This window comes from Aspergillus pseudonomiae (genome assembly GCF_009193645.1).
Source record: "Aspergillus pseudonomiae strain CBS 119388 unplaced genomic scaffold BDV37scaffold_132, whole genome shotgun sequence".
Classification (NCBI taxonomy): domain Eukaryota; kingdom Fungi; phylum Ascomycota; class Eurotiomycetes; order Eurotiales; family Aspergillaceae; genus Aspergillus; species Aspergillus pseudonomiae.
In genome coordinates, this window is record NW_022476124.1 from 61273 (window position 1) to 85164 (window position 23892).

The 23892-nt window shown below is 49.4% G+C and overlaps 11 protein-coding genes across 11 annotated transcripts; 7 read left to right on the forward strand and 4 right to left on the reverse strand.

Annotated features, from left to right (window-relative positions):
- Nucleotides 1–287: 287 nt before the first annotated feature.
- On the forward strand, nucleotides 288–2101 carry BDV37DRAFT_291446 (zinc-dependent alcohol dehydrogenase; the record flags this gene model as incomplete). The annotated part of the gene is made up of 8 exons (XM_032088944.1): nucleotides 288–522; nucleotides 616–667; nucleotides 749–818; nucleotides 892–913; nucleotides 975–1055; nucleotides 1114–1207; nucleotides 1261–1311; nucleotides 1370–2101. 8 exons carry the CDS (start codon nucleotides 288–290, stop codon nucleotides 1809–1811), a joined length of 1047 nt encoding a protein of 348 aa, XP_031935364.1. The 3' UTR covers nucleotides 1812–2101.
- A 1054-nt stretch (nucleotides 2102–3155) lies between these two features.
- Nucleotides 3156–6087, forward strand: BDV37DRAFT_288895 (class I SAM-dependent methyltransferase; the record flags this gene model as incomplete). The annotated part of the gene is made up of 8 exons (XM_032088344.1): nucleotides 3156–3419; nucleotides 3476–3607; nucleotides 3660–3676; nucleotides 3726–4057; nucleotides 4164–5445; nucleotides 5494–5632; nucleotides 5688–5890; nucleotides 5952–6087. The coding sequence occupies 8 exons, from the start codon at nucleotides 3156–3158 to the stop codon at nucleotides 6085–6087; spliced, it is 2505 nt and encodes an 834-aa protein (XP_031935365.1).
- A 585-nt stretch (nucleotides 6088–6672) lies between these two features.
- BDV37DRAFT_264355 (uncharacterized protein) lies at nucleotides 6673–8445 on the forward strand. Its single transcript, XM_032083659.1, has one exon. The coding sequence runs from the start codon at nucleotides 7045–7047 to the stop codon at nucleotides 7849–7851; it is 807 nt and encodes a 268-aa protein (XP_031935366.1). The 5' UTR covers nucleotides 6673–7044; the 3' UTR covers nucleotides 7852–8445.
- Nucleotides 8446–8452: 7 nt separating this feature from the next.
- On the forward strand, nucleotides 8453–10428 carry BDV37DRAFT_264356 (leucine-rich repeat domain-containing protein). The gene is made up of 2 exons (XM_032083660.1): nucleotides 8453–9377; nucleotides 9431–10428. The coding sequence occupies exons 1-2, from the start codon at nucleotides 8794–8796 to the stop codon at nucleotides 10377–10379; spliced, it is 1533 nt and encodes a 510-aa protein (XP_031935367.1). The 5' UTR covers nucleotides 8453–8793; the 3' UTR covers nucleotides 10380–10428.
- A 377-nt stretch (nucleotides 10429–10805) lies between these two features.
- On the forward strand, nucleotides 10806–12108 carry BDV37DRAFT_291450 (uncharacterized protein; the record flags this gene model as incomplete). The annotated part of the gene is made up of 2 exons (XM_032088945.1): nucleotides 10806–11828; nucleotides 11917–12108. The coding sequence occupies 2 exons, from the start codon at nucleotides 10806–10808 to the stop codon at nucleotides 12106–12108; spliced, it is 1215 nt and encodes a 404-aa protein (XP_031935368.1).
- A 212-nt stretch (nucleotides 12109–12320) lies between these two features.
- BDV37DRAFT_288899 (lipoyl domain-containing protein) lies at nucleotides 12321–12749 on the reverse strand (the record flags this gene model as incomplete). The annotated part of the gene is made up of 1 exon (XM_032088345.1): nucleotides 12321–12749. The coding sequence occupies one exon, from the start codon at nucleotides 12747–12749 to the stop codon at nucleotides 12321–12323; it is 429 nt and encodes a 142-aa protein (XP_031935369.1).
- A 425-nt stretch (nucleotides 12750–13174) lies between these two features.
- BDV37DRAFT_291451 (phosphotransferase family protein) lies at nucleotides 13175–14539 on the reverse strand (the record flags this gene model as incomplete). Its single annotated transcript, XM_032088946.1, has 1 exon — nucleotides 13175–14539. The coding sequence occupies one exon, from the start codon at nucleotides 14537–14539 to the stop codon at nucleotides 13175–13177; it is 1365 nt and encodes a 454-aa protein (XP_031935370.1).
- A 316-nt stretch (nucleotides 14540–14855) lies between these two features.
- Nucleotides 14856–16360, reverse strand: BDV37DRAFT_276460 (protein kinase; the record flags this gene model as incomplete). The annotated part of the gene is made up of 8 exons (XM_032085563.1): nucleotides 14856–15028; nucleotides 15143–15251; nucleotides 15316–15434; nucleotides 15508–15672; nucleotides 15735–15786; nucleotides 15817–15837; nucleotides 15874–16075; nucleotides 16122–16360. 8 exons carry the CDS (start codon nucleotides 16358–16360, stop codon nucleotides 14856–14858), a joined length of 1080 nt encoding a protein of 359 aa, XP_031935371.1.
- Nucleotides 16361–18578: 2218 nt separating this feature from the next.
- BDV37DRAFT_291453 (transcription factor domain-containing protein) lies at nucleotides 18579–20704 on the forward strand (the record flags this gene model as incomplete). The annotated part of the gene is made up of 3 exons (XM_032088947.1): nucleotides 18579–18602; nucleotides 19101–19187; nucleotides 19241–20704. 3 exons carry the CDS (start codon nucleotides 18579–18581, stop codon nucleotides 20618–20620), a joined length of 1491 nt encoding a protein of 496 aa, XP_031935372.1. The 3' UTR covers nucleotides 20621–20704.
- An 85-nt stretch (nucleotides 20705–20789) lies between these two features.
- On the reverse strand, nucleotides 20790–22104 carry BDV37DRAFT_276463 (putative aminotransferase; the record flags this gene model as incomplete). The annotated part of the gene is made up of 3 exons (XM_032085564.1): nucleotides 20790–21513; nucleotides 21567–22021; nucleotides 22072–22104. The coding sequence occupies 3 exons, from the start codon at nucleotides 22102–22104 to the stop codon at nucleotides 20790–20792; spliced, it is 1212 nt and encodes a 403-aa protein (XP_031935373.1).
- Nucleotides 22105–22303: 199 nt separating this feature from the next.
- Nucleotides 22304–23817, forward strand: BDV37DRAFT_291459 (aminotransferase-like domain-containing protein; the record flags this gene model as incomplete). Its single annotated transcript, XM_032088948.1, has 3 exons — nucleotides 22304–22872; nucleotides 22929–23305; nucleotides 23358–23817. Exons 1-3 carry the CDS (start codon nucleotides 22414–22416, stop codon nucleotides 23815–23817), a joined length of 1296 nt encoding a protein of 431 aa, XP_031935374.1. The 5' UTR covers nucleotides 22304–22413.
- Between the last annotated feature and the right edge of the window lie 75 nt (nucleotides 23818–23892).

The following is a 23892-nucleotide window of genomic DNA, read 5'->3' on the forward strand; positions in this document are numbered from 1 at the left end:
CTTACCCGATCAAGAAACAGATCTTATCAACCATCGAACCGCCTATCATGTGCCCAGATATATGTAAACCCCGCCTCTTGAAGCCCTAGATCATTCCCCGATGCATTAACGCATTTCAATCCAATGTAACCCTTTACTTTCTTTACAGAACCTATATAAATAGACACTAAGATCTCCCGAGTAGCCTCCGAACCACGTAACTAGCCCAGCTCCTATCCCCTCCTTATTCATCCACCACCAACAACACCACAATTATACCACTGCAACCCCGCATATCCACCCTAACCATGACGGCCATCCCCGAAACCCAAACCGCAGCAGTGCTCCCCCCCTCCGGCGCAACCGCCGATGCCCTCCTCCAGATCAAAACAGACCACCCCGTGCCGTCCCCCGGCGAGGGAGAAATCCTCGTCAAGATCGAGTATTCGGGGGTCTGCCATTCCGATGTGCATAGTATTCGTGGGGAAACGCCGATGTTGACCGATGTGGCGGGTCATGAGGGGGTGGGGAAGGTTGTTATGGGTATGCACTATCATGTCAATTCTACTTGTTTATTGACCTGGAACGATAGTTGGCTATTGATTATATGATGATCATGCTAATTGTCTTTTTCAGTGGGTAATGGGGTTAATGAGCAGGAGTGGATTGGGAGGAGGGTTGGGATTAGGTTAGTGGTTTTATCTCTTTGGATTCATTGTCGCTTCATGGCGGTGTTAATGTGGACGTGACATGGTAGATGGCTGTATAGTTCCTGTTTGAACTGTGAGATTTGCGCGGTGAACAATACGGCGTGTCCGTATCAGAAGAATGCGGGCGCGGTATGTTTCCCCCCCCCAGTGAATGCCTTTCCCTCTGTTGGTGGACATCGTGCTGATGTGGATTGCGGTGTAGAATGTACCTGGGACTTTTCAGCGTGAGTGAGCCTGCCACAGAGCATGCTGTGGGGTGAAGTAGCTGATGAACTGGGGTTCAAGAGTATATCGTCAGTCCTGCGATTCATGTCACGAAGATCCCCCCAGAGATTGCGCCAGATGTAGCTGCGCCGTTGCTGTGTGGTATGTTGTGCTCTTCGAGTGTACTAGGTTCATTCTATTCGTGCTGAGACTTCTACAGCGGGAATTGCAATGTACTCATCGATTATGAAGACGAGGACACGACCGGGCGACTGGATCGTTCTCCCGGGGGCTGGTGGTGGTCTGGGACATATGTTTGTTGCCCCTGCTGAGATATGCAAATTTAATAATGCTGACAACCTTCCAGGGGGGTTCAGATTGCAGTCAGAAAAGGACTGAAAGTCATTGCGATTGATAGGTACTACTTCCCCTCACCATTGTAGCGATCGTTCAATCCGCACTAATACTCTCCATAGTGGCGAAAAGAAGAAGGAGCTGTGTCTTGCTCTCGGAGCCACCGCTTTCTTTGATTACAAGATCGACAATATCGAAAAGGAAGTGAAGAAACTAACAGGTGGACTCGGAGCTCATGCGGTAATCTGCACCGCCAATAGTGAACCGGCATACGCGCAGAGTATGCGATTGCTTCGCAGCCTTGGGGTTCTGGTGTGCGTGGGCATACCCAGTGTTCCGTTCAGGCTACCAGCGACTCCGTTTGATATGATTGTTAAAGGGCTTACTATTGTGGGGAATTCTGCGGGTACGGCAAAGGAGATGGACGAGTTGATGGAGATGGCTGTCGCTGGTGACGTGCGGGCCCATATTGAGTGCTTTGAGCTTGATCAGATCAATGATGTGGTGATGCGACTTGGACGGTCCGAGATTGATGGGAGAGCTGTAGTGAAGATTCCGGAATAGACGACTTCCTCGTTCACTGGGAAGGATTGTTTGGTCTTCTGAGATATACGGTGTTTCTGAATATCAAAAATTCAAGTGATAGTCTCTGTAGTCTCAGCTGGTAATAAGATCAGAGGTATGGGGAAGGGCATGCTCAGGTATCCATCCAACCTTTGAGAGAGTGGAGTATGAAGTTCACAAGTTTGACCCGCTAAGCGCGGTACACCATATTGGCATTGCACTCTAATTGAGGGCTCCACTGAGACAGTCTTGTCGGATTCGGTCGAGAGCAGAGTGGCACGGAGAATGCGATATTTCGCTCACACCCTGTATTTGTGGCAAAACATGAACTCAATCTAAGCCCATGCAGGAGGACTTCGCTCAGTGGAAGGCCTGGGGCCAATACCGAAAAAAAGTGGTCCGTCGCATGGTAGAAGTATAAACCCGATAGTACTCAGATTAGGGGTCCTTGCCAGAAGTATAGGATAAAGATGGTATAGTAGTTACCCGACCACAATCCAATTTGAAACCACGGGGCTCAGTTTTCGTCGTGCGAGTTGACCATCGTGCAGGTTTAAGTGGGAAAGCATATTGAGAACGTCCTCGCATACCATGAACGAAATAACGGTGGTGGTCGAATGGATCCGCCAGGGGGGGAAGTGTGCCGGCAGACCGCCCGCTGATTGGCGCACCCGAAGTATGCAACGCAGGAACCTCGAACATCATCCGTAATTTGGCTCGCATTTCTTCCCCACGACTTTCCTCGGGCTTGACTCCCTGATGGCCAGTGCATGTCCACACATGCAGACATGCAGCTCTCTGACTTGTCGGTTGCGCCTGGTGGATCGGATCCCTCTGCGTCGGTACTCCAGCTCCACGAACAGATCCCCCGTCGCCCATACTAGTAGTGGCAGCGTCGTTGCTAAATTTCGGCCTGAGAAGGCAATGACCCGTTCACTTTCGGAGTTTATTGTCCTTAGTCGGACTCAATTGCTTCGACGATAATTCGCCTCAGGCCTCGTGCAGCCAATGGAGCTTCGTGAGAGGATCTGCTTTCATCCTCGTTTTCCCGCGGCTATCGATCATATTCCCCTTTGAGCCGGTGTAGATTATCACTTGCCACGCCCATGTGTGTTTCTGATAGGACCTCACCTTGCTATCCCTTCGTTTGGATCCGCCTTTGTAATGGATGGAGGGGCATGGTGGGGCACTAGAACGATGCATTCAACGCGGTTCTAGTCGGGTGGAGGCATTTGATTCAAGAAGGCCCTCTGTCCTCGCTCTTGGGTCTCTTTCAGTGTCAGATTCATCTGTCTCCCTCCTTGAACAGGAGAATCAGCTTCTCTCCAACCACACCGAAACGCCATGAGCTCCTCCCTAAGTAGTAGCTTAGGCGGTGTCGCGAACCGCATGGACTGGCTCTATGCCTACATCGCTGGCACTGCTTTCCTTGTCTGCGGCTTGGTCGCCGTCGTTCTCTTATTATCTTCTCAAAAGCAGAAGGCCGGATTCAACAAAGATGGTGGCCTCTTGACCTATGTGAATTTTATTTATGCCACATTCCTCAAACCCCATGACAAAACTGGCAATGGCCAACAGGATGCCTTGGAGAGCTTCTACAAGACACAGGTGCGCATTGTTGAGTTTCGTACGGTTTTGTAGCTCAATTGCTAAAAGATAATTAGGCCGGTGCGTACGATGCCACGCGCAAGCGCCTTCTACGTGGCCGAGAGGACATGCTTGGTCTGGCTGCAGCGCAGCTGAAGTTTAAGGCGGAGAATAAGGAGCTTAAAGCTGGAAAGGCAGTCTGGGTTGATGTAAGATCATTTCCATCTCCCGCAATTATTTGAGGCATTGCTGACAATGTAGATTGGCGGTGGTACTGGGTAAGCGCAGCCGAAAAGCCAATGCTTGTCTGCTCTAACTGTTCTACAGATACAACATCGAAGCTATGTCGGCTTTCTTGCCCGTAAACGAGTTTTTTTCCCACGTCTACCTGGTCGACCTTTCCCCTTCTCTTTGTCAGGTAGCTCGTGAACGGTTTGCGCGACTGGGGTGGAAGAACGTCAGCGTTGTCTGTCAAGATGCACGGTCTTTCCGCTTGCCAGATGCAGATAGCGTTGATCCACGGACGAAGACCACCCCGGGCGCAGATCTCATTACCATGAGCTATAGTCTGTCTATGATCCCCGATTATTATAGTGTGGTTGACTCCCTCCCGGCGCTGTTGAAGCCGTCCGGAATACTGGGAGTTTGTGATTTCTACGGTATGTGCCCGATGTTGATTGTCCGCGATGCGTTGTCTCAAACTGGATCTTCCCCCCCCCTTTCATATGTATCATGCGCAACATGTATAAAACTAACAGCTTATAGTTCAAAGTATCGTGGATGTTTCGTCCCGCAATTACACCGGGGGTGCCTTCAACCGCCATGTCAACTGGCTTGGCCGGGTCTTCTGGCGTGCTTGGTTTGATGTGGACCGTGTGAGCCTCGAAGCTGCCCGCAGGGATTACTTGGAATATCGATTCGGAACGGTTGTCTCGGCCAGTGAAAGAAACTACCTCCTCGGAGGAATCCCGTACTACATCTTCGTCGGATGCCAGAAGGATATCACCTCGAGCCAATCTGGTAGGGAGGCCATTGAAAAACTGGATGCATCCTTCACCGAATCGCCATACCTTTCCCCCGCCAACCATCGTCAGGAGATGGATAAAGCCATTGAATTGAGTGCACAAGAGGTACGCTCCAAAGCGTACGAGTCTGCCGTCATCAACCTGGGTTCCAACCTCCCCCTCCCATCCTCTTTCTACCAAAACCACCACTACCGGATATTCTACAACGATCTGCTTCCCAAGCACACCCAGTTCAAGAACGAATACATCTACGCTTTTAACTGGGAAGACCCTCGCGTAGATCACCGTCTACTTGACATTAAACGAGACGACGTGATCCTGGCAATCACAAGCGCAGGGGACAACATCTTGGACTATCTTCAGAAGAGCCCCCGACGCGTGCATGCCGTTGACTTGAATCCTAACCAGAATCATCTCCTTGAACTTAAGGTAGCAAGCTTCATTGCCCTTGGTCACCGTGATGTCTGGAAGATCTTCGGCGAAGGAAAGCACTCTGAATTCCGCCAGCTTCTCATCTCGCGACTGAGCCCACACCTCTCAAGCCAAGCATTCCAGTATTGGCTTGAGCATTCTCATATCTTCACATCCTCATACAGCAGAGGGCTCTATGAGACTGGAGGCTCACGCCACGCAATTAAGATGGTTCGTTACCTCTTCAAGGTCTTCGGACTGGAAGCGCAAGTGCGAAAACTGTGCGAGGCCCAGACAATAGCTGAGCAGCGTGAAATCTGGCCGCGTATCCGCTCGGTCTTGATGAGCAAGCCTCTTCACTGGGCTGTCGTCGGAACCGAATGGTTTGCTTGGAAGGCCGCAGGCGTGCCTCGGAATCAGCGAAACATGATCATTGACGATTTCTTCAAGCGAAACGGCCTCACCCACGACATGAAACAGGCCAAGGACATCAGCGGCCAATCAATTTGGGAATACGTGGTTGATACTCTGGACCCTGTTGTCAAGGACACTTTGATCAGCAACGATAATTACTTCTACTTCCTGTGTCTACAGGGGCAATTCTCCAGAAGGTGAGATTTCTCGGTGCACCTTAATAACGACTTAACTAACCGTGGCAGATGCCACCCCACCTACTTGTCTCCCAAAGCGCATGTGAAGCTGTCATCTCCGGGGGCTTTTGATGGTCTTCGCATCCACACAGATGAGATCAATGAAGTGATCAAACGGATAACACCGGGCAGCCTAACCATTGCCGTGGTAAGTGTCGCCCCATCGGCTACAGCACGCTCAACTGGACTGACATTCGTCTCAGGTCATGGACTCGATGGATTGGTTCGACCCCGAAGGGAACGATGCCTCGGTGCAGGCACAGAAGCTGAACCACGCTTTGAAAATGGGCGGTCGTATACTGCTCCGTTCGGCTAGTATCGACCCCTGGTACGTGCGACACTTTGAGGAGAACGGCTTCTCTGCGCGACGTGTCGGCGCCCGATTCCCGGGAACATGTATTGACCGGTAAGTTTGACTTTCTGAGTTTCACGGAGGATTGTGAGAGACGTGGTACTGACAGCAGAAGGGTGAACATGTATGCCTCGACGTGGATCTGCACCAAGACCAAGGAACTGGAAACGGAGCGACCAAGTGCCGAGCGATCGATCTCTTTACTGTCGCTGAATGAGAAGCGGTCAAGTGTAGAGCATCTTGACCTATAATTAACATTTGTCGATCTACACAGCGAGTACGAGAATCTATTTTTACACTTATGATTATTTTCTCAAATAAAGTTCAGCTCATTGGGTGAGATTTGTCTGACTAAGAGATGAGACAGCAGATGAAAATTTATACGCTGTTGGTTGCAGGGTGTGACCACTAACACAACCGATGTATGTATCTTTGTAAATCATGAATGAATGAATGAATGTTGTTGGTTTACCCCGATGAGCTCGAGAGTCTCACAGTCAGGGTCAAACAGGGGGTCCAGGGTTTGAAGAATGAAATGAAAGTGAAACACTGCGGAAACAATGAAGGTCACAGTAGACGCCAAACTGGAGTTAGGAGTTCGTCACATTTTTGAGGACAGGTACGTATGTCCATTTCTATTGAATTCCAAAGTGGTATGTATGTATTACCTGTCGAGTAGGTTTTTCCTCGTGTTGTTTGCCACGAAAAATGCCGGGATGAGGAGGCAAAGATTCTGTCCCGTAGCCCTAATTTCCTCCGAGTCATCAGTTCGGTTTAATTAAACGACGGGATTAGAATTTTCTGGTGCCTGACCAACGCCCCAGGAACCGAAGCTAAATAAATCGCCTGCAGAGTGAGCGCCCTACCGCCGGTCGTCAGCGAATCATTAAGCACTCAGCCTTGTTCTAGCCCCAACAATCGACCGCAGCATCGCCAACTCACGGACCCCCCACGTCATTCGCCGCTGTGTTGGTCCCTTGAAAGACTGCTCAAGTTTGGTAATCAGTCGGTTCGGAAGTGGCTCTTTGACTTCCGCGGCCATCAAAGGAAACACGCTGATTTGTTTACCTCCCGTGGATTCCGAAGCGTAATGCTGGCCGTTGTCCATCTTTCATGGCGACGTGAGACACCGGTCAAGAGCGCATGCCTGACAGCGCCGAATGGCCAGTCGACTCATCTAGCCGAGTCCCTTGCACGGTCATCATTGGATGAGAATCGGTTCCCGAATTCTTTTCGCTGAAGGCAAGCGACAGCAGGGAATATGGACCTATCACCCCGAAGCCACAGTCGAACTCGTGTTTGTCAAACCTACTTGTTCGTTAATATTTAGGGCTTGTCCTCCCTCTGCTTCCTGGCTGCAAATTCTGCACCTCGTTTACCTTTTCGTACCCTTTACGGTCTTTAGCCTAGAGCAGCGCTCTCCCACACTCATTGTGATCGCATCAGCTTTACTTTGCTTTGCAAACGTCACTCCTTTACCGTTTGCATACTCGATCCCTCAAGTTTGCGCCACATCCAATCTTCGCGCAAAACACCTTTCATACTCTGCAGATATATCATTCACTGCATTGCGATATCTATCAAATCCAATCCTTCGAGTTTTCAGAGGCACTCGCCATTTTATTATCGCGTACCGGATCTTTTATAGTCACAGCTTGAGCGCCGAAATCATGAAGGTCACCACCATCGCATCCGTTCTCTGCCTCGCTGCGACCCAGCTTGTCGCTGCAGACACCGTTACCTCAACGGCGACAAATACGATCACTAAAACGGTGTACCGTGTTACCGCCCAAACTGCCGCTGAAAGTCTGCCGGCCACGCCTCTTGGTTCTTCTGCAGCCTCTACGGGCTCGGTGGCCTCCAGCCATGCGCACCACGCGAGCACTGCGTCGGGTAGCTCAGCCAGCACGGCTAGCCCGTCAGTTACTCTGAGCTCCGCTGCTGGAGTCTTTGACGCCAACATGCCCGTTGCGCTCGTTGCTGGTTCCGTAGCTGTCTTGTTGGGCTACCTGTAATCCCATCGTCCGACAGTGGTAGCCTCACCAAGTGCTGTGAGACTTGTTAACGGTCAGCCATGATGTCTTCAGATATCATTACCGGCTATAGTGATTACTGGAGCCCATTACTGGCAGATCGACTTTCTTTCTTTCTTTCTTTTTTTCCCCCCTTCTTCCCTTTACTTCTGTGATACCATTTCTTCCGAATACTTTCCTTCTCTTCTTCCAAAGGTTTGTCTTGAAGATGATGACAACCTGGAAGAAGCTGGGTGTTAAGGATACATGATATGCTGATATACCCCTTATGACTGCGATTTGTTACGAGTGGATGGTGTTTGATGTACCCGTTGGTTACAGGCCGCCGGTGTTCTTGCAATCAGTTTGCTTGCGAATAGTCGATCCAATACAACAGGCGACGCACTATGGAACTGCAGCATGCTGTTCGTGATGTATATAGATCGATTGATATTCCAAAGAACGTACTGGTTGACTACGTATTTTATTATTTTTTCACAAAGAGTCACTCTTCCTAGTAATATACTAGACAAATCAATGTAAGATGGACTAGGCGGAGACGATCGCATCAGATAAAAAAGCCGAGCCGAGTGGGCCGTTATCAGTAGCGAGTCTGATTGGCGGGTCGCGTGGGGGACGCGTGCCGGGGCTTGCAAGTAAACAAGTTCCAAACGTCCAACCCATCAAATCCACTGGAATCATTCTTCCGTCGGACGATCTGCATTCTTTCGGACACAATGGATCCGGTGCGCAGCCGGTGATGTGATCCGATCTGCGAAAAAGAAAAACGGTGTCGTCTGCGCATATACCTCTCTTGACCATTGTACCTCATCTGGTTCCTCCAAAACGCGCCCACCTGCATTAAAGCAGTTCCGATCGCACGTTCCTGCGCGTCCTGTCCGTCTTGTTTTTTTCCCCGGCGTGTCACGGCCTTCGTCTGACATCATGGATAACGAGGTTCCTCTGCCCCCGCCCCGGCGCATCCGGCATCGCTCCCCGACCAAAACCCCCGTCGCGTCCGGCTCGTCGCTGCGCAAGACGTATCAGCTGTCGCGCTTTGATGACCGCTCCAGCCAGCCGTCCAGTGACCCCGCGCTCTTTTCCAGTGATGATATCCCCGCGTCTGGCTTAGAGAACTACCATGCGCCCGTCCCCTCCGGCAGCAGGAAACGACGATACCGCGGCACCTGGTGGGGCGAGATGGTGAAGGATCCGAAGCGGAAGCGGGCGGATTTCAAGGAGAAGCGACATGTGGATAGCGGTGTGTGGATGGGGAGCGACGAGTCCGGGGCGGAGTCCCTGTTGCCCTCGGAGGATCCGTCGATGTGGGGGGAGGAGTTGCTGAAAGACACAAGCAACGCGGCAGGAACAGGGAGCGGGGCTGATGTCGCTATGCGTGATGGTGGCCGGTGGACGGCACAGAGTCAGCGGAGTGGCCTGAAAAAGGTTGAGGAACCGAAAGAGCACCAGGCCGCGCGGAATATCGTGAATGAATGCTTGGAGAGTGGACAGGATAGTGTGGACCTGAGGTGTGTTTGTATATCCACCACGACTGTTTTTTCACCAGGCTAATATCTTGCAGTAATTGTTATCTGAGGACTGTACCTTCTGGCTTACTGCGGCCTTTACAACACCTGACTAAACTCCCTGCTATCATCGCACCTCCCATCACCGAAGATGTCTACAGCTCCTTACAACCCTTCCTGCGTTTATTCCTCACTGGCAATTCTCTGCAATCAGTGCCCGGAGAATTGTTTGAACTTGGCTCCTTGAAAGTCCTCAGTCTTCGCTATAACAAACTCACGGAGATCCCGCCCGCCATCAGAAAGTTGACCTTGCTGCAAGAAGTGAACCTTGCCGTCAATCGCTTGCAGTACCTTCCGTGGGAGCTGCTGTGGCTGATCAAAAAGGGTGACCTGAAACATATGATCGTCCGGCCCAACCCGCTCCTGCAGATCCACGAGGCAGAGATTGCCCAGTGGCATTCACCCGAGGGCACAGAACGGGACTCGGCCGAGGGAACGTTGAAGCTGAGTGACTACGAGGGCCCAGCACCCGAGGAAGCTTGGGCTCCCCTCCACGTGGCCACCGGTCCTGTGCGCCGATTCAACATGGAGGGCATGCCAGTCGATGCTCCAGCTAGCGTCAGTCAACCGAATCCGCAAGAATCCCGGGTTCCGTCGCTACGGGAGGTGTCGCTCCTGGCGTGCACCCGGTCGATCTTCTTCGACCAGGTCTCGGATGAAGAGATGGCCGACTATCCCGGCTTGATACTCCGCCTCCTCCGACAGGCGAAAGAAGTTTGGAGCGGTGGTGGCCGGTCGTGCTCGGTGTGCCACCGGAGCTTTGTGCTTGCTCGGACGGAATGGATCGAGTGGTGGGACTGCAGTACATATGAGAGTGGACTCAAAGGGCCACGCTGTCCAGGCGACAAACTCCGTCCTCTACCTTTCCGCCGACTCGGTTGCAGCTGGGCCTGCGTGCCGAACGATTGTCAGGAAATGGAGCGTGATGATACTAGGGTGGATTGATAGTTCAGGGTTCGGTTTTGTATATGTATATGCCTTGGGCGGGCAGTATTCCTAAGCCCAGTATAGTATTCGGGTCATATATTTACATGGGTGTATAACTACCCTATTTTCTGACATTTCACGGATTCATAAGATCCGCACCTATACCCCGACGTAGGTCCTTTGATTCGTGCATACCAAGAGAACCAGATGAGGGGAACCCCTGCATGACAGCTCTAGGCAAGGACAAGAAACAAGAATGACAACCGGAGAATCTCATTCCAGGAGGTTATGCTTAGCTCCATTTCTCCGCAAAATCCCCGCACTTCAGCCACAAGACCCATATATAAATCCATATAAAGAACGACATCACAAGAGAACTGCAACACAATTGACTACTCCCACTCAACATACAGACAACAGACCATAGACAACATACAGGCTACAATGACCATAGACACTCAACCCCTTCCAACAGCAGCCCAAATCTCCCTCCAAACCTTCCACCTCCCCGCCTTCCCCCCCGAAGCAGCCTCCCTCAAACACCTAACCCTAACCTCCGACATCAAGCCCACCGACTACGCAGACCTGCTGTCCACCCAAGATGCAACGCCACCAATAATCCCACCGACTCTCCCCAAGGGAATCCAATCCCTAACCCTCGAACTCTTCTCCCTAGGCTACCCAGCCCCCTTCCTCACAAACTTGGGGAAATCCCTCCCCAACCTCAAAGACCTCACGCTGTACTCCCACCTCATCGACGGCGTAAGCGACGCCTCCCGTCGCGACGCAGGAGAGTTCATCCGCGGTATTCTCACGGGTTCAAACAACTATAAAGATGAGAATGAGAATACTACCAGTACAGGACTCCGGGAATTGCATCTCCTGGATGTATTCTGTCGGAAGGGGTTTATCAAGGGGATCGGCGATGTTCTACATGACCGGAAATCCCAAGGTGCACTACGCTTCCTGGAGGTGTCGTACACGTATCGCGGCCATTCGGATGGAGCGTTCCTGGATAGGATTCCCGTGGATGAGTTGCCGCGTTTGCTAGTTAAAGGGCTGGTGGGGGTGTCGTTGAGGTTGGACGCTGCTACTGCTGGGTTGGAGGAGGAGGACGTGCCTGATGATCCGGCCGATGTGGGGGATCGCGTTGGGAGGAAGCCGGAGGGGATTGTGCCGGTGGGGTCTGGGCATGACGGGACGGGGTTGTTGGTGGAGAGGTTGGATGAAGTTGAATCTGATTCGGGGTCAGGGTTGAAGATGCTGGATTGTACGCTCTATGCCCTGTCACTTGAGCAGCTGGGACGTGTGCTACGGCGTCAGAGACGGTTGGCGGTTCTCAGTGTTAGCGTCCTTGTCTCTGAGGGGGAGGATGCAAAGAAGGGGTTATTGGAGACCTTGAGACTTGGGGGTGGGGAGCTGGAGGTTGTGGAGGTTGTGGGGGTTCCTGGGTCGGAGTGGAAGGATGTAAGTCTTTTCTTTCTTTCTTTTGAGTCGTGTGGTGTGTGGTGGTGTGTGTTTTATTGAAGGTGGTTAGTGTGGCTAATTCATCTAGATTGCGGACTCGGTCAAGTCGCAGGATCTTTTCCGGGACGTCTTCCCTTCGTCATCTGATATGCTGGGTCTTGCTGCTGCGTTGCCGCGTCTGGAGAGCTTTTCCATGACGATCCTGCGGGCGCCGGCGTTTGGGTCTGTTTCGTGGGTGAGAAGGGATGGTCAATGGGTGGCTGACACTGAACGGCCATAGGGTGTTGTTGTTTTGTATGCAGGTATCTCTAGCTTCTTTAATGTTTGTTGATTCTCTCTTAAGGGCCATAATGGATTGGCCGCCGATCTCATCTTCTAGTATACTTAGGGTTATGCTCCCATACATACAGCCCTAACTTGGCTCTCAATGATTTGAAGAATTAGTACCCTCAGCCCCATTACCAAACTCAGTACTGGTATTCAGAAGCACTCTTATCCCTTCTTAGCTTGAATAGCAATCTCAGCAATAGCCTGCCCAATAGTAACGACATCCCCCTCTTTCACAAAGAGATGTCGTATAACGCCACTCTCGGGAGCTTCTACGTCCATTCCAACCTTCTCGGTCTCGATAACGGCCAGCACGCCGTGCCGTTCCACATAGTCTCTTACTTTGCAGTGGAATGACTGCAGCGTGCACGTGTCTATGGACTCCCCGCCCAGACTGTCAATGCGTACCGTGGCGGTTGGATTGCATCGTGGGGGGTAGATGCTGAAGGGTCGATAGAGGTTGTACGGTGTCATGCGACATGGTTGCTGAGTGTAGAGACTGGTTGAGCTGCTTGCAGCATATCGTCGGGAGTGATAAGACTGCAGAACTGGTTTGTAGAGATGGAGGAGTCTCCTTGATGGTTGATATGCCATTGTGTGAAGATTGAGAAAATGAAGAATATTAAACACTAATCCTGTGATCCTGTCAATCGACTTTCTATCATGGAAGGGTTTGGCTGGTATATAAATACCTAAATGCACTGAACTAACTTCGAAGCACACCGAGGTTGGAAAGACGGAGGACTTATGCCTGGGGTAAGCACGTACCTGAGCTTCAGCTGAGACTATACTGTATTCAGAGCAGGAAAAATATTGCGCCGGTAAACCCCATACAAAAGAAGTATCGATCTGTGATAGGTCATAAACTCATACTCATCTGGTAATATGCAATGAAAGTGTGAAGATGGTGAAAGAGTAGGAACAGGGACGAGTTCAACTACTTTTAACGAGATCTAGCCTTAGTATTTGTAGATGCTATTTATTGGACTGCACTATAGCTCGATACGAGATAAATATAATTATAATTCAAATAGCTTATCGATTGGATAGTGATCGTCGAAATTCTCATCATCAGTGCACTGACTAGTCTTGAGCCTCACAAACTCGTTCATCTCTTGCCGCTGTTCCTCGTCCAAAAGCGCTACACGGTCATCGAGAGATGTAAAGGTCCCATTGTAGTGACGGTCGATGAATGTCCAATAGATTTTATCAAGCATGGAGCTGTATCTCGCAGCTAAACATACCCAGAATAATCCAGTCTCCATGGAGCGTTCCATCCGTGGAGAGACGCGTTGCAACTCATCGAGGAGATGTTCTTTGATCAGCATATTTTCATGGTCGCTAAGGACTTCCAAAAAAGCACGAAGTTTAGGGGAATAACGAGTCAGGAACTGGTTGAGATCACCTTCCCAGTCCTCTGGACTTTGCAACAAGAGCCACCAGGGAGCCACATAGGTAAACTCGGCAGGCGCAGCATAGGTGAACTCCCAGTCGATAACTCCCGAGACGCGGAGAGTGTCAAGATCTATAAGGACATTTGAAGGGCGGAAATCATCACAATACAGCCGAAACGGCCCTTCAGGATACTCGACGCAGAGATTCTTTGCAATATTAAGAAATATACAACGGGCGGTGAATTTCTTCCGGCAGTCGTCCTCGTCGGTGACGGCATTTCGTTGCTGCAGCCGAAGATGGAACAGATGCTGTGTAGCAAGTGCTTCAAAGTAGTCTGTGACTGACCTGAAACTGTGCGAGGGGAACACCTCTTCCGGTAAATTTGCAGATGCCATCAACTCATTCATGTTGAAAGTGAGAGGTCGTCTAGCAATAAAAAAACCTGACTCATCTCGCCCAAGCGAGCCGATGGAGTCAAATCTATACTTGGACAATTCGAGGATAATCGCGGCCATCTCGCGATAAGCCCGCTTCAAGCTCCGATCACTTATTTGCGGGTTTAGGATAGGCCTTTCCTTCACAGAAGGATCTTTAAGGATTTGTGATAATGGAACCCCTTTGAGGAATGACATGACGATGTAAGGGCCAGCCCAACAGATACCGGAGCCGAAAACCTCAGGCACAGGTATCGAAGTGGTGTGGCGTATATATTTCATTGTCGCGACTTCAGTTTCGACTTTCTCCCTGCGTAGAATAGCCCTTCCCAGGGCGGCAAAACGAACAATGACATTTGGTCCGTCTTTATATCTGACGCAATAGCATATATTGAAAGCACCGCTTTTCCACAGGCACGCAGACACAACTACTCCAGGCCGATGCTTCTCTGCAAGTTGTATAGACAAAATCTCTGGAGTCCGGCTCAACCAAAGGTTTAGCCAAGCGGCAGCCTTCTGGTTCTGTTTCTTCTCAACAAGATGATCGAAATCCATGGCTATATGATTGTTGTAGCTACAAGAGAAATATGAATGATATCGGGCAGTGATTGTTCGAATGGTCAAGGACAGACCGCCTTTTGGTAATATATATCACCGCACCAGCCATAAAGCTCTATGGCTGGCCCTGCTTACCAAAGACAATTATCACCTCCTAATCTAGTTTACAAAACTTTGACGAGATGGATATCTGTAGATCTACGTAGTGGGCTAAGGCAATGGCTAAGGCACATCCAGATCCAGGATTCTTCATTTGCGGAGCAACAGCGTTCAAGAGATTCTCCAAAAGCCGTGTACGAATTATGTCTAGATTCTACGGATAAACCCATTCGTGTTGTAGCAGCTCAGCCGCAGGCTTCCGGGAGCCTGGGTCGATTTCGAGCATACCCTTAAGGAAATCAACAAAGATGGGAACTTCAGCTTCGGGCATATCGATAGGCTTCAGGAAAGGGTTTGTCGTGAGGTCAGGAAGTCGGAGAAGACTTCCTAAAACACACCCGGATTAAAAGAATAGAATATCAACGAGGTCAAGAGAGCCTACCTTGCTTGACAAAGAAGTGTGCTGTACGATTCACTTTTTCTATTAAATGAAGCGGAAACTAGCAAGGACTTCCATAATCCTTGCTAGATGGTCATCTTCAGCCGTCCACGTTCCGTTTGATGATTCATCTCCAGAGAAAAGAACTATTCCTTGCACAAGCTCCATAACCTGTTACAGTGTATGAGCCAAATCGCACTGTGATGCAAAGGTTTATCAAACAAGATGTTCTTACAAGGCACCCTAGGCTCCATATATCTACGCCAGTATCCCAAGGGGCTCCCATCGTCACCTCAGGAGCCCTCATAGCTTGCGACTGGATTAAATCTGACAAACGACGCTCCTTCCAAGACGCTATATAAGCATAGTAAGTTTCACGAGCGAAGGAAATGAAAAGGTTTACTTACCAACACCGAAATCGATTAACCTGACGTGGAGACTTTTTCAGATACTAGCGAGGTCGGGATAACCTCTCGAAGAGGTGTATTGACACCACGTTGAGGGAGAGTCCGTGCAGGAACTTCTGACAGATAGTTAGCAATAGTCCTGCTTGGATTCTTCAGCTCTAGGAGTATGTTTGTTGGCTTCAAATCTACGCCAAGGAAAGAGATATCAGCTTTACAATAGTGGTTTATATTATGGAACCCGCCATACCTGTATGAATGATGCCACACTCTCTGTGTAGGAAATCAAACGCTAGAAGGAGCTGTCATGTGATTGTTTTCACAGCCCTCACAGGTAGCTTTCCATCTTCGTACTTGGCGATTTAGAAATCTAGATGATGTCCTAGCACGTCGAACGCTAAGCAAACGCGATCTCCATTGGATCCTGTATGTGTGAATTGCTCGAGTAGATGAGACACGTAGTTGCGGCCTTGATGAGAGCTGTGCCTCGAAACTTCCAAAATTTTCGAGAGGATTTCTCTTTCAAAGATGTCATGGCTGCCACCATAGTAATCAGCCCTCAGAACCTTGAGTGCTACGTATTTCTGATGCCTATCCTATCCGTTAGCCTCGTATGCCACGGCAGTAGATAACACACTTAGCATCTCTAGCTAGCCAAACTGCCGAATATTGGCCATATCCTAATTTCCTTAGGATAGTGTATTGGCCATTTTGGAAACTATCGCCTAGGGAAATAGGATGGAAACCTCCGGCTTTGTAATAGTCTGGCTCTTTTGCAACTGGGTAACTGACGCGCACCACTGTTGTCAGTCGAGGGGACAGTAATTTTGAAATTTGCGAACGAGAATTTTTTAGGCACTCTTTGATTAAACTCATAATGTGAGCGGAATTCCTCACGGTCACAGTTGCACCAAGTTTGGACGCGCAGCGGGAAGATCGTAAGTTTTAAGTTTGATTATTTTATTTTAATATTTTTACAAAATAGGAATATTTTTTTTTACGTATATTTGGCCAGTCGCATTTCATGTGACGGGCACTCTTCAGTAAGCCTGGTGATGGCTCGAGTGAAATTGATGCTCTTTCTTGAGTAAGATACGGTTTCTGAGATGTGTGCAAGTATTTGGATCGGTCTTTATTCACAAGTGGAACAGTTGAGTACGGCGGACTAAATCGAGCTAACGGACAATATAAAATATTACCAACTTTACAAATACCAACTCACTTTATATTAACTAATTAGATCTATTTATCTAGCCCCATCCTAAGTTTTAACCAATTATGTACTTTATATCACTTCTATACTTTTGGACTATTGACTACTTTAAAAGTTTCTTACGGATCCTAGATCTTTAGGGATATCAGTACTAGGTGTTTAGAGGCCTTAGTACTAGGTGCTTAGGGGGGTCAGTAATAGATACTTAGGGAAGTTAGTACTAGGTGTTTAGGGATACTAGTACTATATCTCTATAGTCCCTTTTAGATTTTAGATTTTTAGTATTCTGGCTACCCTAAGCTAGGGCCCCAGTTCTGGGAGTGGTAGCGAGGTTCGGGGGCGGTAAGACACCAAGCCTTTTAAGGTGCGTGGTAGCCGGGGTTTTATGTAAAACGCTAAGATTTCGGTAAGAAATGCGGAAATCTGGTCTAGACTCTATTGTCCGGGAGCTCGATTTAGTCTACCGGATCTAGATTACAATAGGGCCAAGCACCACTATAAAATGGCTGCAATTGTGGGGCACTATAGTGATAAATAAGGCTGAACCTGGAGAGAAAGTGTAACTAACATTCTAAATTTATTCTAAGAGTCACACAAATGCCATAATTTTAACGTTGATGTGAAAACAACATTACTTCCAAAACTAAACGATTAGTGAGTAGTAGTGTTACTATCTGATGAGTCCAGAAATGTCTATATTCCCAATAGCTGCATAATGCATTCAAGTTCCCCAACCCTGTTAAGAATCGGATACAAGTGCCTCTAAAAGGTGACCATCAGAGATAGATATATCTAATGCTCTTCACGAAGCGCCATAGAAATAGCCTCAAGCCCACCCTTAAGCTCCTCCACACTCGGCTATCCATACCCAATACGCATGAAAGCATCCGACTGCTCAAACCAATGACCAAGCCCAACATAGGTCCCATATTTATGTAGCAACCGATGACAAAAAGCATCCAGACCACCTGCAGGCTCTTTCTTCAGGCGAGAAAAGCAAACAACACCCCCTTCTGGCTTCACCCATTCAACCAACTCCCCTTCCTTCTGGATCCACTCCGCCACAATTTTGCGACGCTGGTCCATTTCATTCGTGGTAGCACCCAGGATCTCATGCTTGCGGGAGAGAACTTGTTCAGCGATCCACTCATCGATCACACTACCGCTGATACTGATCTGTTCTTTGGCCGCCAAGAACGTCTCCTGCAGCTTGGGATTCTTGTTAATAATCCACCCCAGCCGGATACCAGGGATCCCGTAGGATTTGGACAGGGATGAGACGCTGATGACATGGTCACCTAGAGATGCAGCAATCGGAAGGCGTCCTTGGTACGCGATTATCGGCGTAGGTTTCGTCGACTAGCAAGATGATTCCCCTCTCATTGGTCAAGGAGACGAGTCTGTCCAGTGTGCCACGGTTCACGACAGTACCAGGAGGGTTGTGGGGTGTGGTAATACTAATGATCTTGGTGTTTGGTTCAATAGCCGCCTCAACCGCGGCAATATCGATCTGAAAACTAAGTTCAAAGGATAGATCGATGAACGTGATCCCACACCCGATCGCACGCGGCGTCTCAAGATTTGTGGCGTAGTTCGGACGAACAACAACGAGGTGGTCGGTCGGTGCCAGCTGGGAGCTCGAGATAATAAAGAGAGCGCCCGCCGCGCCGGACGTAATGAGCACATCCTCGTGGGTGAGGTTATCGTGGTCTTTCACGATGAGGGAGCGGAGTGCTGTGCTGCCTTTGTGTTCGTTGTAGAGAAGCTTAAGATTGGGGATGTGGAGACCCAGGGACCTTAAGAGTTTGGTCTTCGATGGAACTCTCTGAGAGGTTGTATTTGATCTTTTCGTACCCGTAATCCTCGGGGAATTCGATCTCGATGGCCATCCGGGTGTACTTCATTGTGGCGGTTGTTGAAAATGATTTCCTCTGTAGGCTCGATTTCTTGATGAAGTGAATAGGAAAGGTGTTGTGCCGATATGCTGTTATAAAAAAAGAAGAGAGAGAAAAAAAAAAAAACAAAAAAACTTCAGATGTTTGTGTAGAGTCCGCATATACTGGCCCCAACTCTGCGTTTCCCAATTTGGTGAGGAATGCGATGGTCCCAATCATGAATGAACCTTATACACAATATGGGATACTCAGCTGTGTTATCGTCTACTTGACTCAGAGTAGTGGAAGTGTTGGACATCTCCATACTTCTGGTTATTGATACGTCTCTGTATGTATTTACAGTACAGAACAGTGGCGGCGAATCGAGCCCCTCAAGTGAGATGAGTCACGTGCAAGGCGTTTCCTCCCCTCCGAAGAGCATGGCGATTGTGATCAATCAACACATCTTGCATTTCACCCGCAACTTCCAATTTGATCATTGAAAATGGTAGTATTTGAAGTGAGACAGCAATTGGTCGCCCTCGGGAATCAGTTTCCTACACCTCCACAACGAAGGCGAGATGGCTGTTCAGAGTGTCGAAGGAAAAAAGTCAAGGTAATACTTCTCATGCACAAATACGTAAAACTCCCCGCTAAGCCCACGTCTAGTGCGATCTGCGCAGGCCAGTTTGCTCGCGATGCACTCGTTTTCCAAAAGAGTGTAGATATGGGCAGAACTTTGTTGGTGAGAGACAACGCTTAAAGCGTCAAGATGCATCAGAACAGCCTCCGCACAGTCCCATAAAACCCAAAGTCAGCTTATGTACTAATATGGACGAATCAGTCGTGATTCTTCCACGTCAGATTCATCTTAACCCATCTCCATTTCTATCAACAGAGCAGTATCTATTTTTTCTCCGTCTCTTTGCTACTGAGACCGCTCCGCGCCTCTTTCCAGCTGCCCCCAGCATTTTCGTGCATCAGTTAGTGAATCGCGCCCTTGAAACGCCTCACCTACTTCATGCGCTCCTAGCATCAGCGAGTAGTCATCACGGCCGCTTGATGGGAGATACTGCCGCGATATCAAGGACAGCTACTCTGAAGTTCACCAGCTATGCTGTCTCCGGTCTACGGGCTGCCCTCAATAGCCCAGAGGAGATGCTAAAAGCAGAGACAACCATGACAGCTCTTGCTTTATCGACAAACGATATATGCAATGGAAACCGGGACATATGGCAGGCCCATCTCTCTGGGGCAACCCGTTTACTGGCTGCTTTCTTGGATCGCCACGCCGAAGCTCCAAGTGTTGCTGATCCATTCGATTTGTGTCTAGTCAAGTGGTTTGCTACGCTAGATGTTATGGCGAATCTGACAGGAATCCGTACAAGCCTAACCGACAGGGATCCATGTTGGTACCTGGACAAGATCCCCGACGCACAGGTTGGCTACGTAGACGATATATCTGGCTACTCCCCGGAGCTGATACCAATGTTGGCTCAGCTGGGACAGATGGCAGGCCGACAAGATTTATTCATGGCAGCAAAATGTGGCGCACAGTTCACCCTGCCACGGCAGCTGTTGGAAGAGGCCCAGGAGCTGGAATACAGGATCAGGTCTATTACGGACAGGACTGTTTCAGATTCCACGTCGAAAAACCATGACAGTGCGCTTACAGTTGACTTACAGCACACTCATCGTGCTTTTGTCCATGCTTCCCTGCTTCATCTCCACCGCCGGGTTCAATTGCTTCCGAGGGATCACAGTCAAGTCAAGGAAGATATCACCAACATCGTCAACGCTGTTCTAAATATAGATCCCTTCTCTCCTGCCAACATACTTATTCTCTGGCCAATGTTTACTGCCGGCTGTGAGACCAGCTTCGTGAGCGAGCGCGACCTAATCCAAAAACGCATGGCCAATATGCAAAGTCTTGGACTGGGCAACTACACCAGAGCTAGAGATATGTTGAGAATGTTCTGGTCGTCTGGTAGTCTTCTACCTTGGGATATTTACTTTGCGGAGCAGGGGATACAGCTAGTGTTATTTTGAGTATATACGTTGGGATTGACCGATACTCTCCTCTAGTGCTACCCTTCAGAGATTGTCTGGATTTGGTTCCCGATGACTATAGTATGGCAAACTCTAAGTGACAGGAAGAATATTGCCAGGAGTCTATGATACCATGTGCGCCAGCATATGGTCTATAGCCTCCCAAGCCTCATGCAGTGGCAACAGGCAACTGCTCATACCCGTTGCGCATGAATTCTCTTAGAGCTTGGAGGCCATCTACCATAACATGGTGTTCTGGAACAAAGCCGACCCGGACGTAACCTTTGAAGTCAACTCCACCCCCGAAACACTGGCTGCCAGGAACGAACATCACACCGGTTTGCTTCTGCAGCTGTTGACAGAATACAACGTCGTCAATCGGCTTTCCTTCTCGATTGACGAATTTGACCAACGCGGTGGTGCCTGCTTGTGGTCGCGTCCATTCAATAGCCCACTCGAATTCTTTTATGAAAGTTTCCAGCGTGGCAAGATTTTGCCTGGCTAAGTGAATATTGCGCTCAAGTAAGTTATGCACGGTTGGCGTGCTGAGAGCAAGAGTCGCGACGCTGTCGTCGAGCTGTCCGACAGAAATTATGGTGTAATCGCGAGCAGAGGCGCATGCTTCTATGATCTCAGGACTCCTCGAGGCAATCCATCCGAGACGAATACCTGCCAAGCTGAATGCCTTTGACATTGAGCCCGTGGCAACCACTTTATCATATCCTAGCGAGAGAATAGATGGCGGGTTCTCGTGCTGGTCAGCATCGAGGGAATGGAAAAGAGGCCGATACACCTCATCGCTGTGGATCATGATATTGTGCTCACGTGCTATATCAACGATTCCCTGTAGTGTCTCACGCTTGAGAATAGCACCCGTTGGATTCTGTGGATTGCTACATCACCCGTTAGAACATCTTTCGAGCAGTATAATCTAACAGCCACTCACTTAATGATGATGAGTTTCGTGTTCGGCTTGATTAATGATCTCAGATTATCCAGGTTCAGCTGCCAACCAGCGTCTTCCTTTGATCTCCAAAGATCCACCTCGGCGCCAAAAGATTCAGGAACCGAATACAGTTGTTGATAAGTCGGGTAGTGGCAAATGACATGATCCCCAGGCCCCACGTTTGTGTAGAGCGCTAGGAAGTTGGCCTGGATGGCACCATTGGTGACGAGAACGTTGTCTGGAGACAGGGAATCTGAAGATTCGGTGGTGTACAGTTGAGCAATGTTAGACCTCAATGCCTTCGACCCCCGGATTGCACCGTAGACTTGCTTCTGAGCATAGTCTATGATGCTGGTTTGCTGACCAGAGAAGGACATGAGATCGTTGAGCGAGATTGATGCACAGCAGGTCTCTGCGAGATTGTACTTGGCATCGTTCTCATACTCGTCCATCCACTGTTCTTGGTCAGTATATGTGTGCCTTATACCTATTCTGCAGCGCTTACCCGCTCCACGGCGAATTCTTCGATCTTGACCATTTCGCCTGTATTCAATGAATATGGCTTTGCCACAGATATCAGATAAAGGTTGGTCACAAGAAATGAAAGAAGCAGGTTTAGGCAGCATGCTATCGTTGCTTAAATATTTCTGATGAGGATGTTGGTGTGGAGGGCGCACGATGACTTTACAAACTACGCTCTGATTGGACGGAACGCATACATTTCCGAATCCAGCCACACCGGCTCCGCTCCTCGGCAAGTGATATAAGACTACTACATGCCCGTCTGCAACAACCACGACTTAACCTGGAACAATCACGTTCGGTGCATAATTCTCAATAATCTAAAATGCCGCCCCCATCTCCGCTTAATTTATCCCGCGGCTGGCCTGCGTCAGATTTGTTCCCTACTCAGACCCTACAAAATGCGGCAGTGGCTGTGTTGTCAAATCCCCTCATCACAGAGCAAGGGCTAGGATACGGTCCAGATGAGGGGCACTTTGAACTCAGAAAGAATATTGCAAACTGGCTGAGGAGGAATTATAGTCTCTCGAGAACCGTGGGTGCAGAACGGATCTGCATCTCTGGAGGTGCCAGTCAAAACCTTGCATGCGTGCTACAGGTCTTCACTGATCCCATGCATACGAGATATGTATGGATGGTTGAACCAATCTACCACTTAGTATTTGGTATCTTCCAGGACGCTGGTTTCTACAATCGGCTCAGAGCCGTGCCCGAGGATGAGTGTGGGATAGATGTGGACTTTCTTGAGAAAGCTCTCCAAAAGAGTGCCACAGATCATCAACATGTAAAGATCCGCGTCTGACACTATCATATTATAGAAAGTGACTGACACGCAGATAGGCGACGCCTCCGGAACGTCCCTACCGGAAGACATACACACATATCATCTACTGCGTTCCAACATTTTCTAATCCGTCCGGAACCACAATGCCGCTGTCGCGGCGGGAAGCGCTTGTGCGCCTCGCGCGCAAGTACGATGCTCTCATCGTCAGCGATGATGTTTATGATTTCTTAAACTGGGAGCCGGCGGATGTCACCGGTGGGGAGAGTACCCCCTTGCCGCGGATCATTGACGTGGACACATCTCTAGACGGAGGGCCGCTTGACCTGTTCGGGAACTGTGTCAGTAATGGCAGCTTTAGTAAAATCGTTGCGCCGGGATGCCGGGTTGGATGGGCGGAGGGAACGCCCGAGTTCATCCGTGACCTCTCTGCAGCGTAAGTTTTCCCCTTTTACATTTCCATCATAAATCTTAACTAAAGGTTGCAGGGGCTCATCCCACTCTGGCGGCGCACCTTCACAGCTCATGTCGACCTTCATCAACGATATGCTAGAGAACGGCTCTCTTGACAGGCACCTACACGACACGCTTTTACCAGCGTATTCTCGGCGCGCCCGCACTCTCACAGCGGCGATCAAGCAGCACCTCCTTCCACTTGGTGTGACCTTCATCTCTGACTCTGAGTCTTACACCGTATTTGGAGGTTACTTCATCTGGCTCAAGCTCCCAGCTCATCTCAACGCCAAGGAGATCACAGAAATAGCGCTACAGGAACAGAATCTGGTGGTTGCGGAGGGAGAATTATTCGCTGTACCCGGAAACACCTTACCCGCAAATGAGTTGAGCCACAGACTGAGACTATGTTTTGCCTGGGAGAAGGAGGAGAAGCTCAACGAGGCGGTGGAGAGACTGGGCCAGGTTATACGGGGGGCATTAAGCCGTACATAACCGTACTTCGTGAATATATAGCAACTTAGAGTCATCATATTTTGAATTTTTCTAGCTCCTCACTCCAGTAGAACA

What these genes read in the sequence shown, in the direction of transcription:
- BDV37DRAFT_264355 (XM_032083659.1), top strand. Translation starts at nt 7,045, where the DNA reads ATGAGAATCGGTTCCCGAATTCTTTTCGCTGAAGGCAAGCGACAGCAG.
- BDV37DRAFT_264356 (XM_032083660.1), top strand. Translation starts at nt 8,794, where the DNA reads ATGGATAACGAGGTTCCTCTGCCCCCGCCCCGGCGCATCCGGCATCGC. An exon ending in CAGGATAGTGTGGACCTGAG is followed by an intron (nt 9,378 to 9,430) that starts GTGTGTTTGTAT and finishes AATATCTTGCAG; the next exon opens with TAATTGTTATCTGAGGACTG.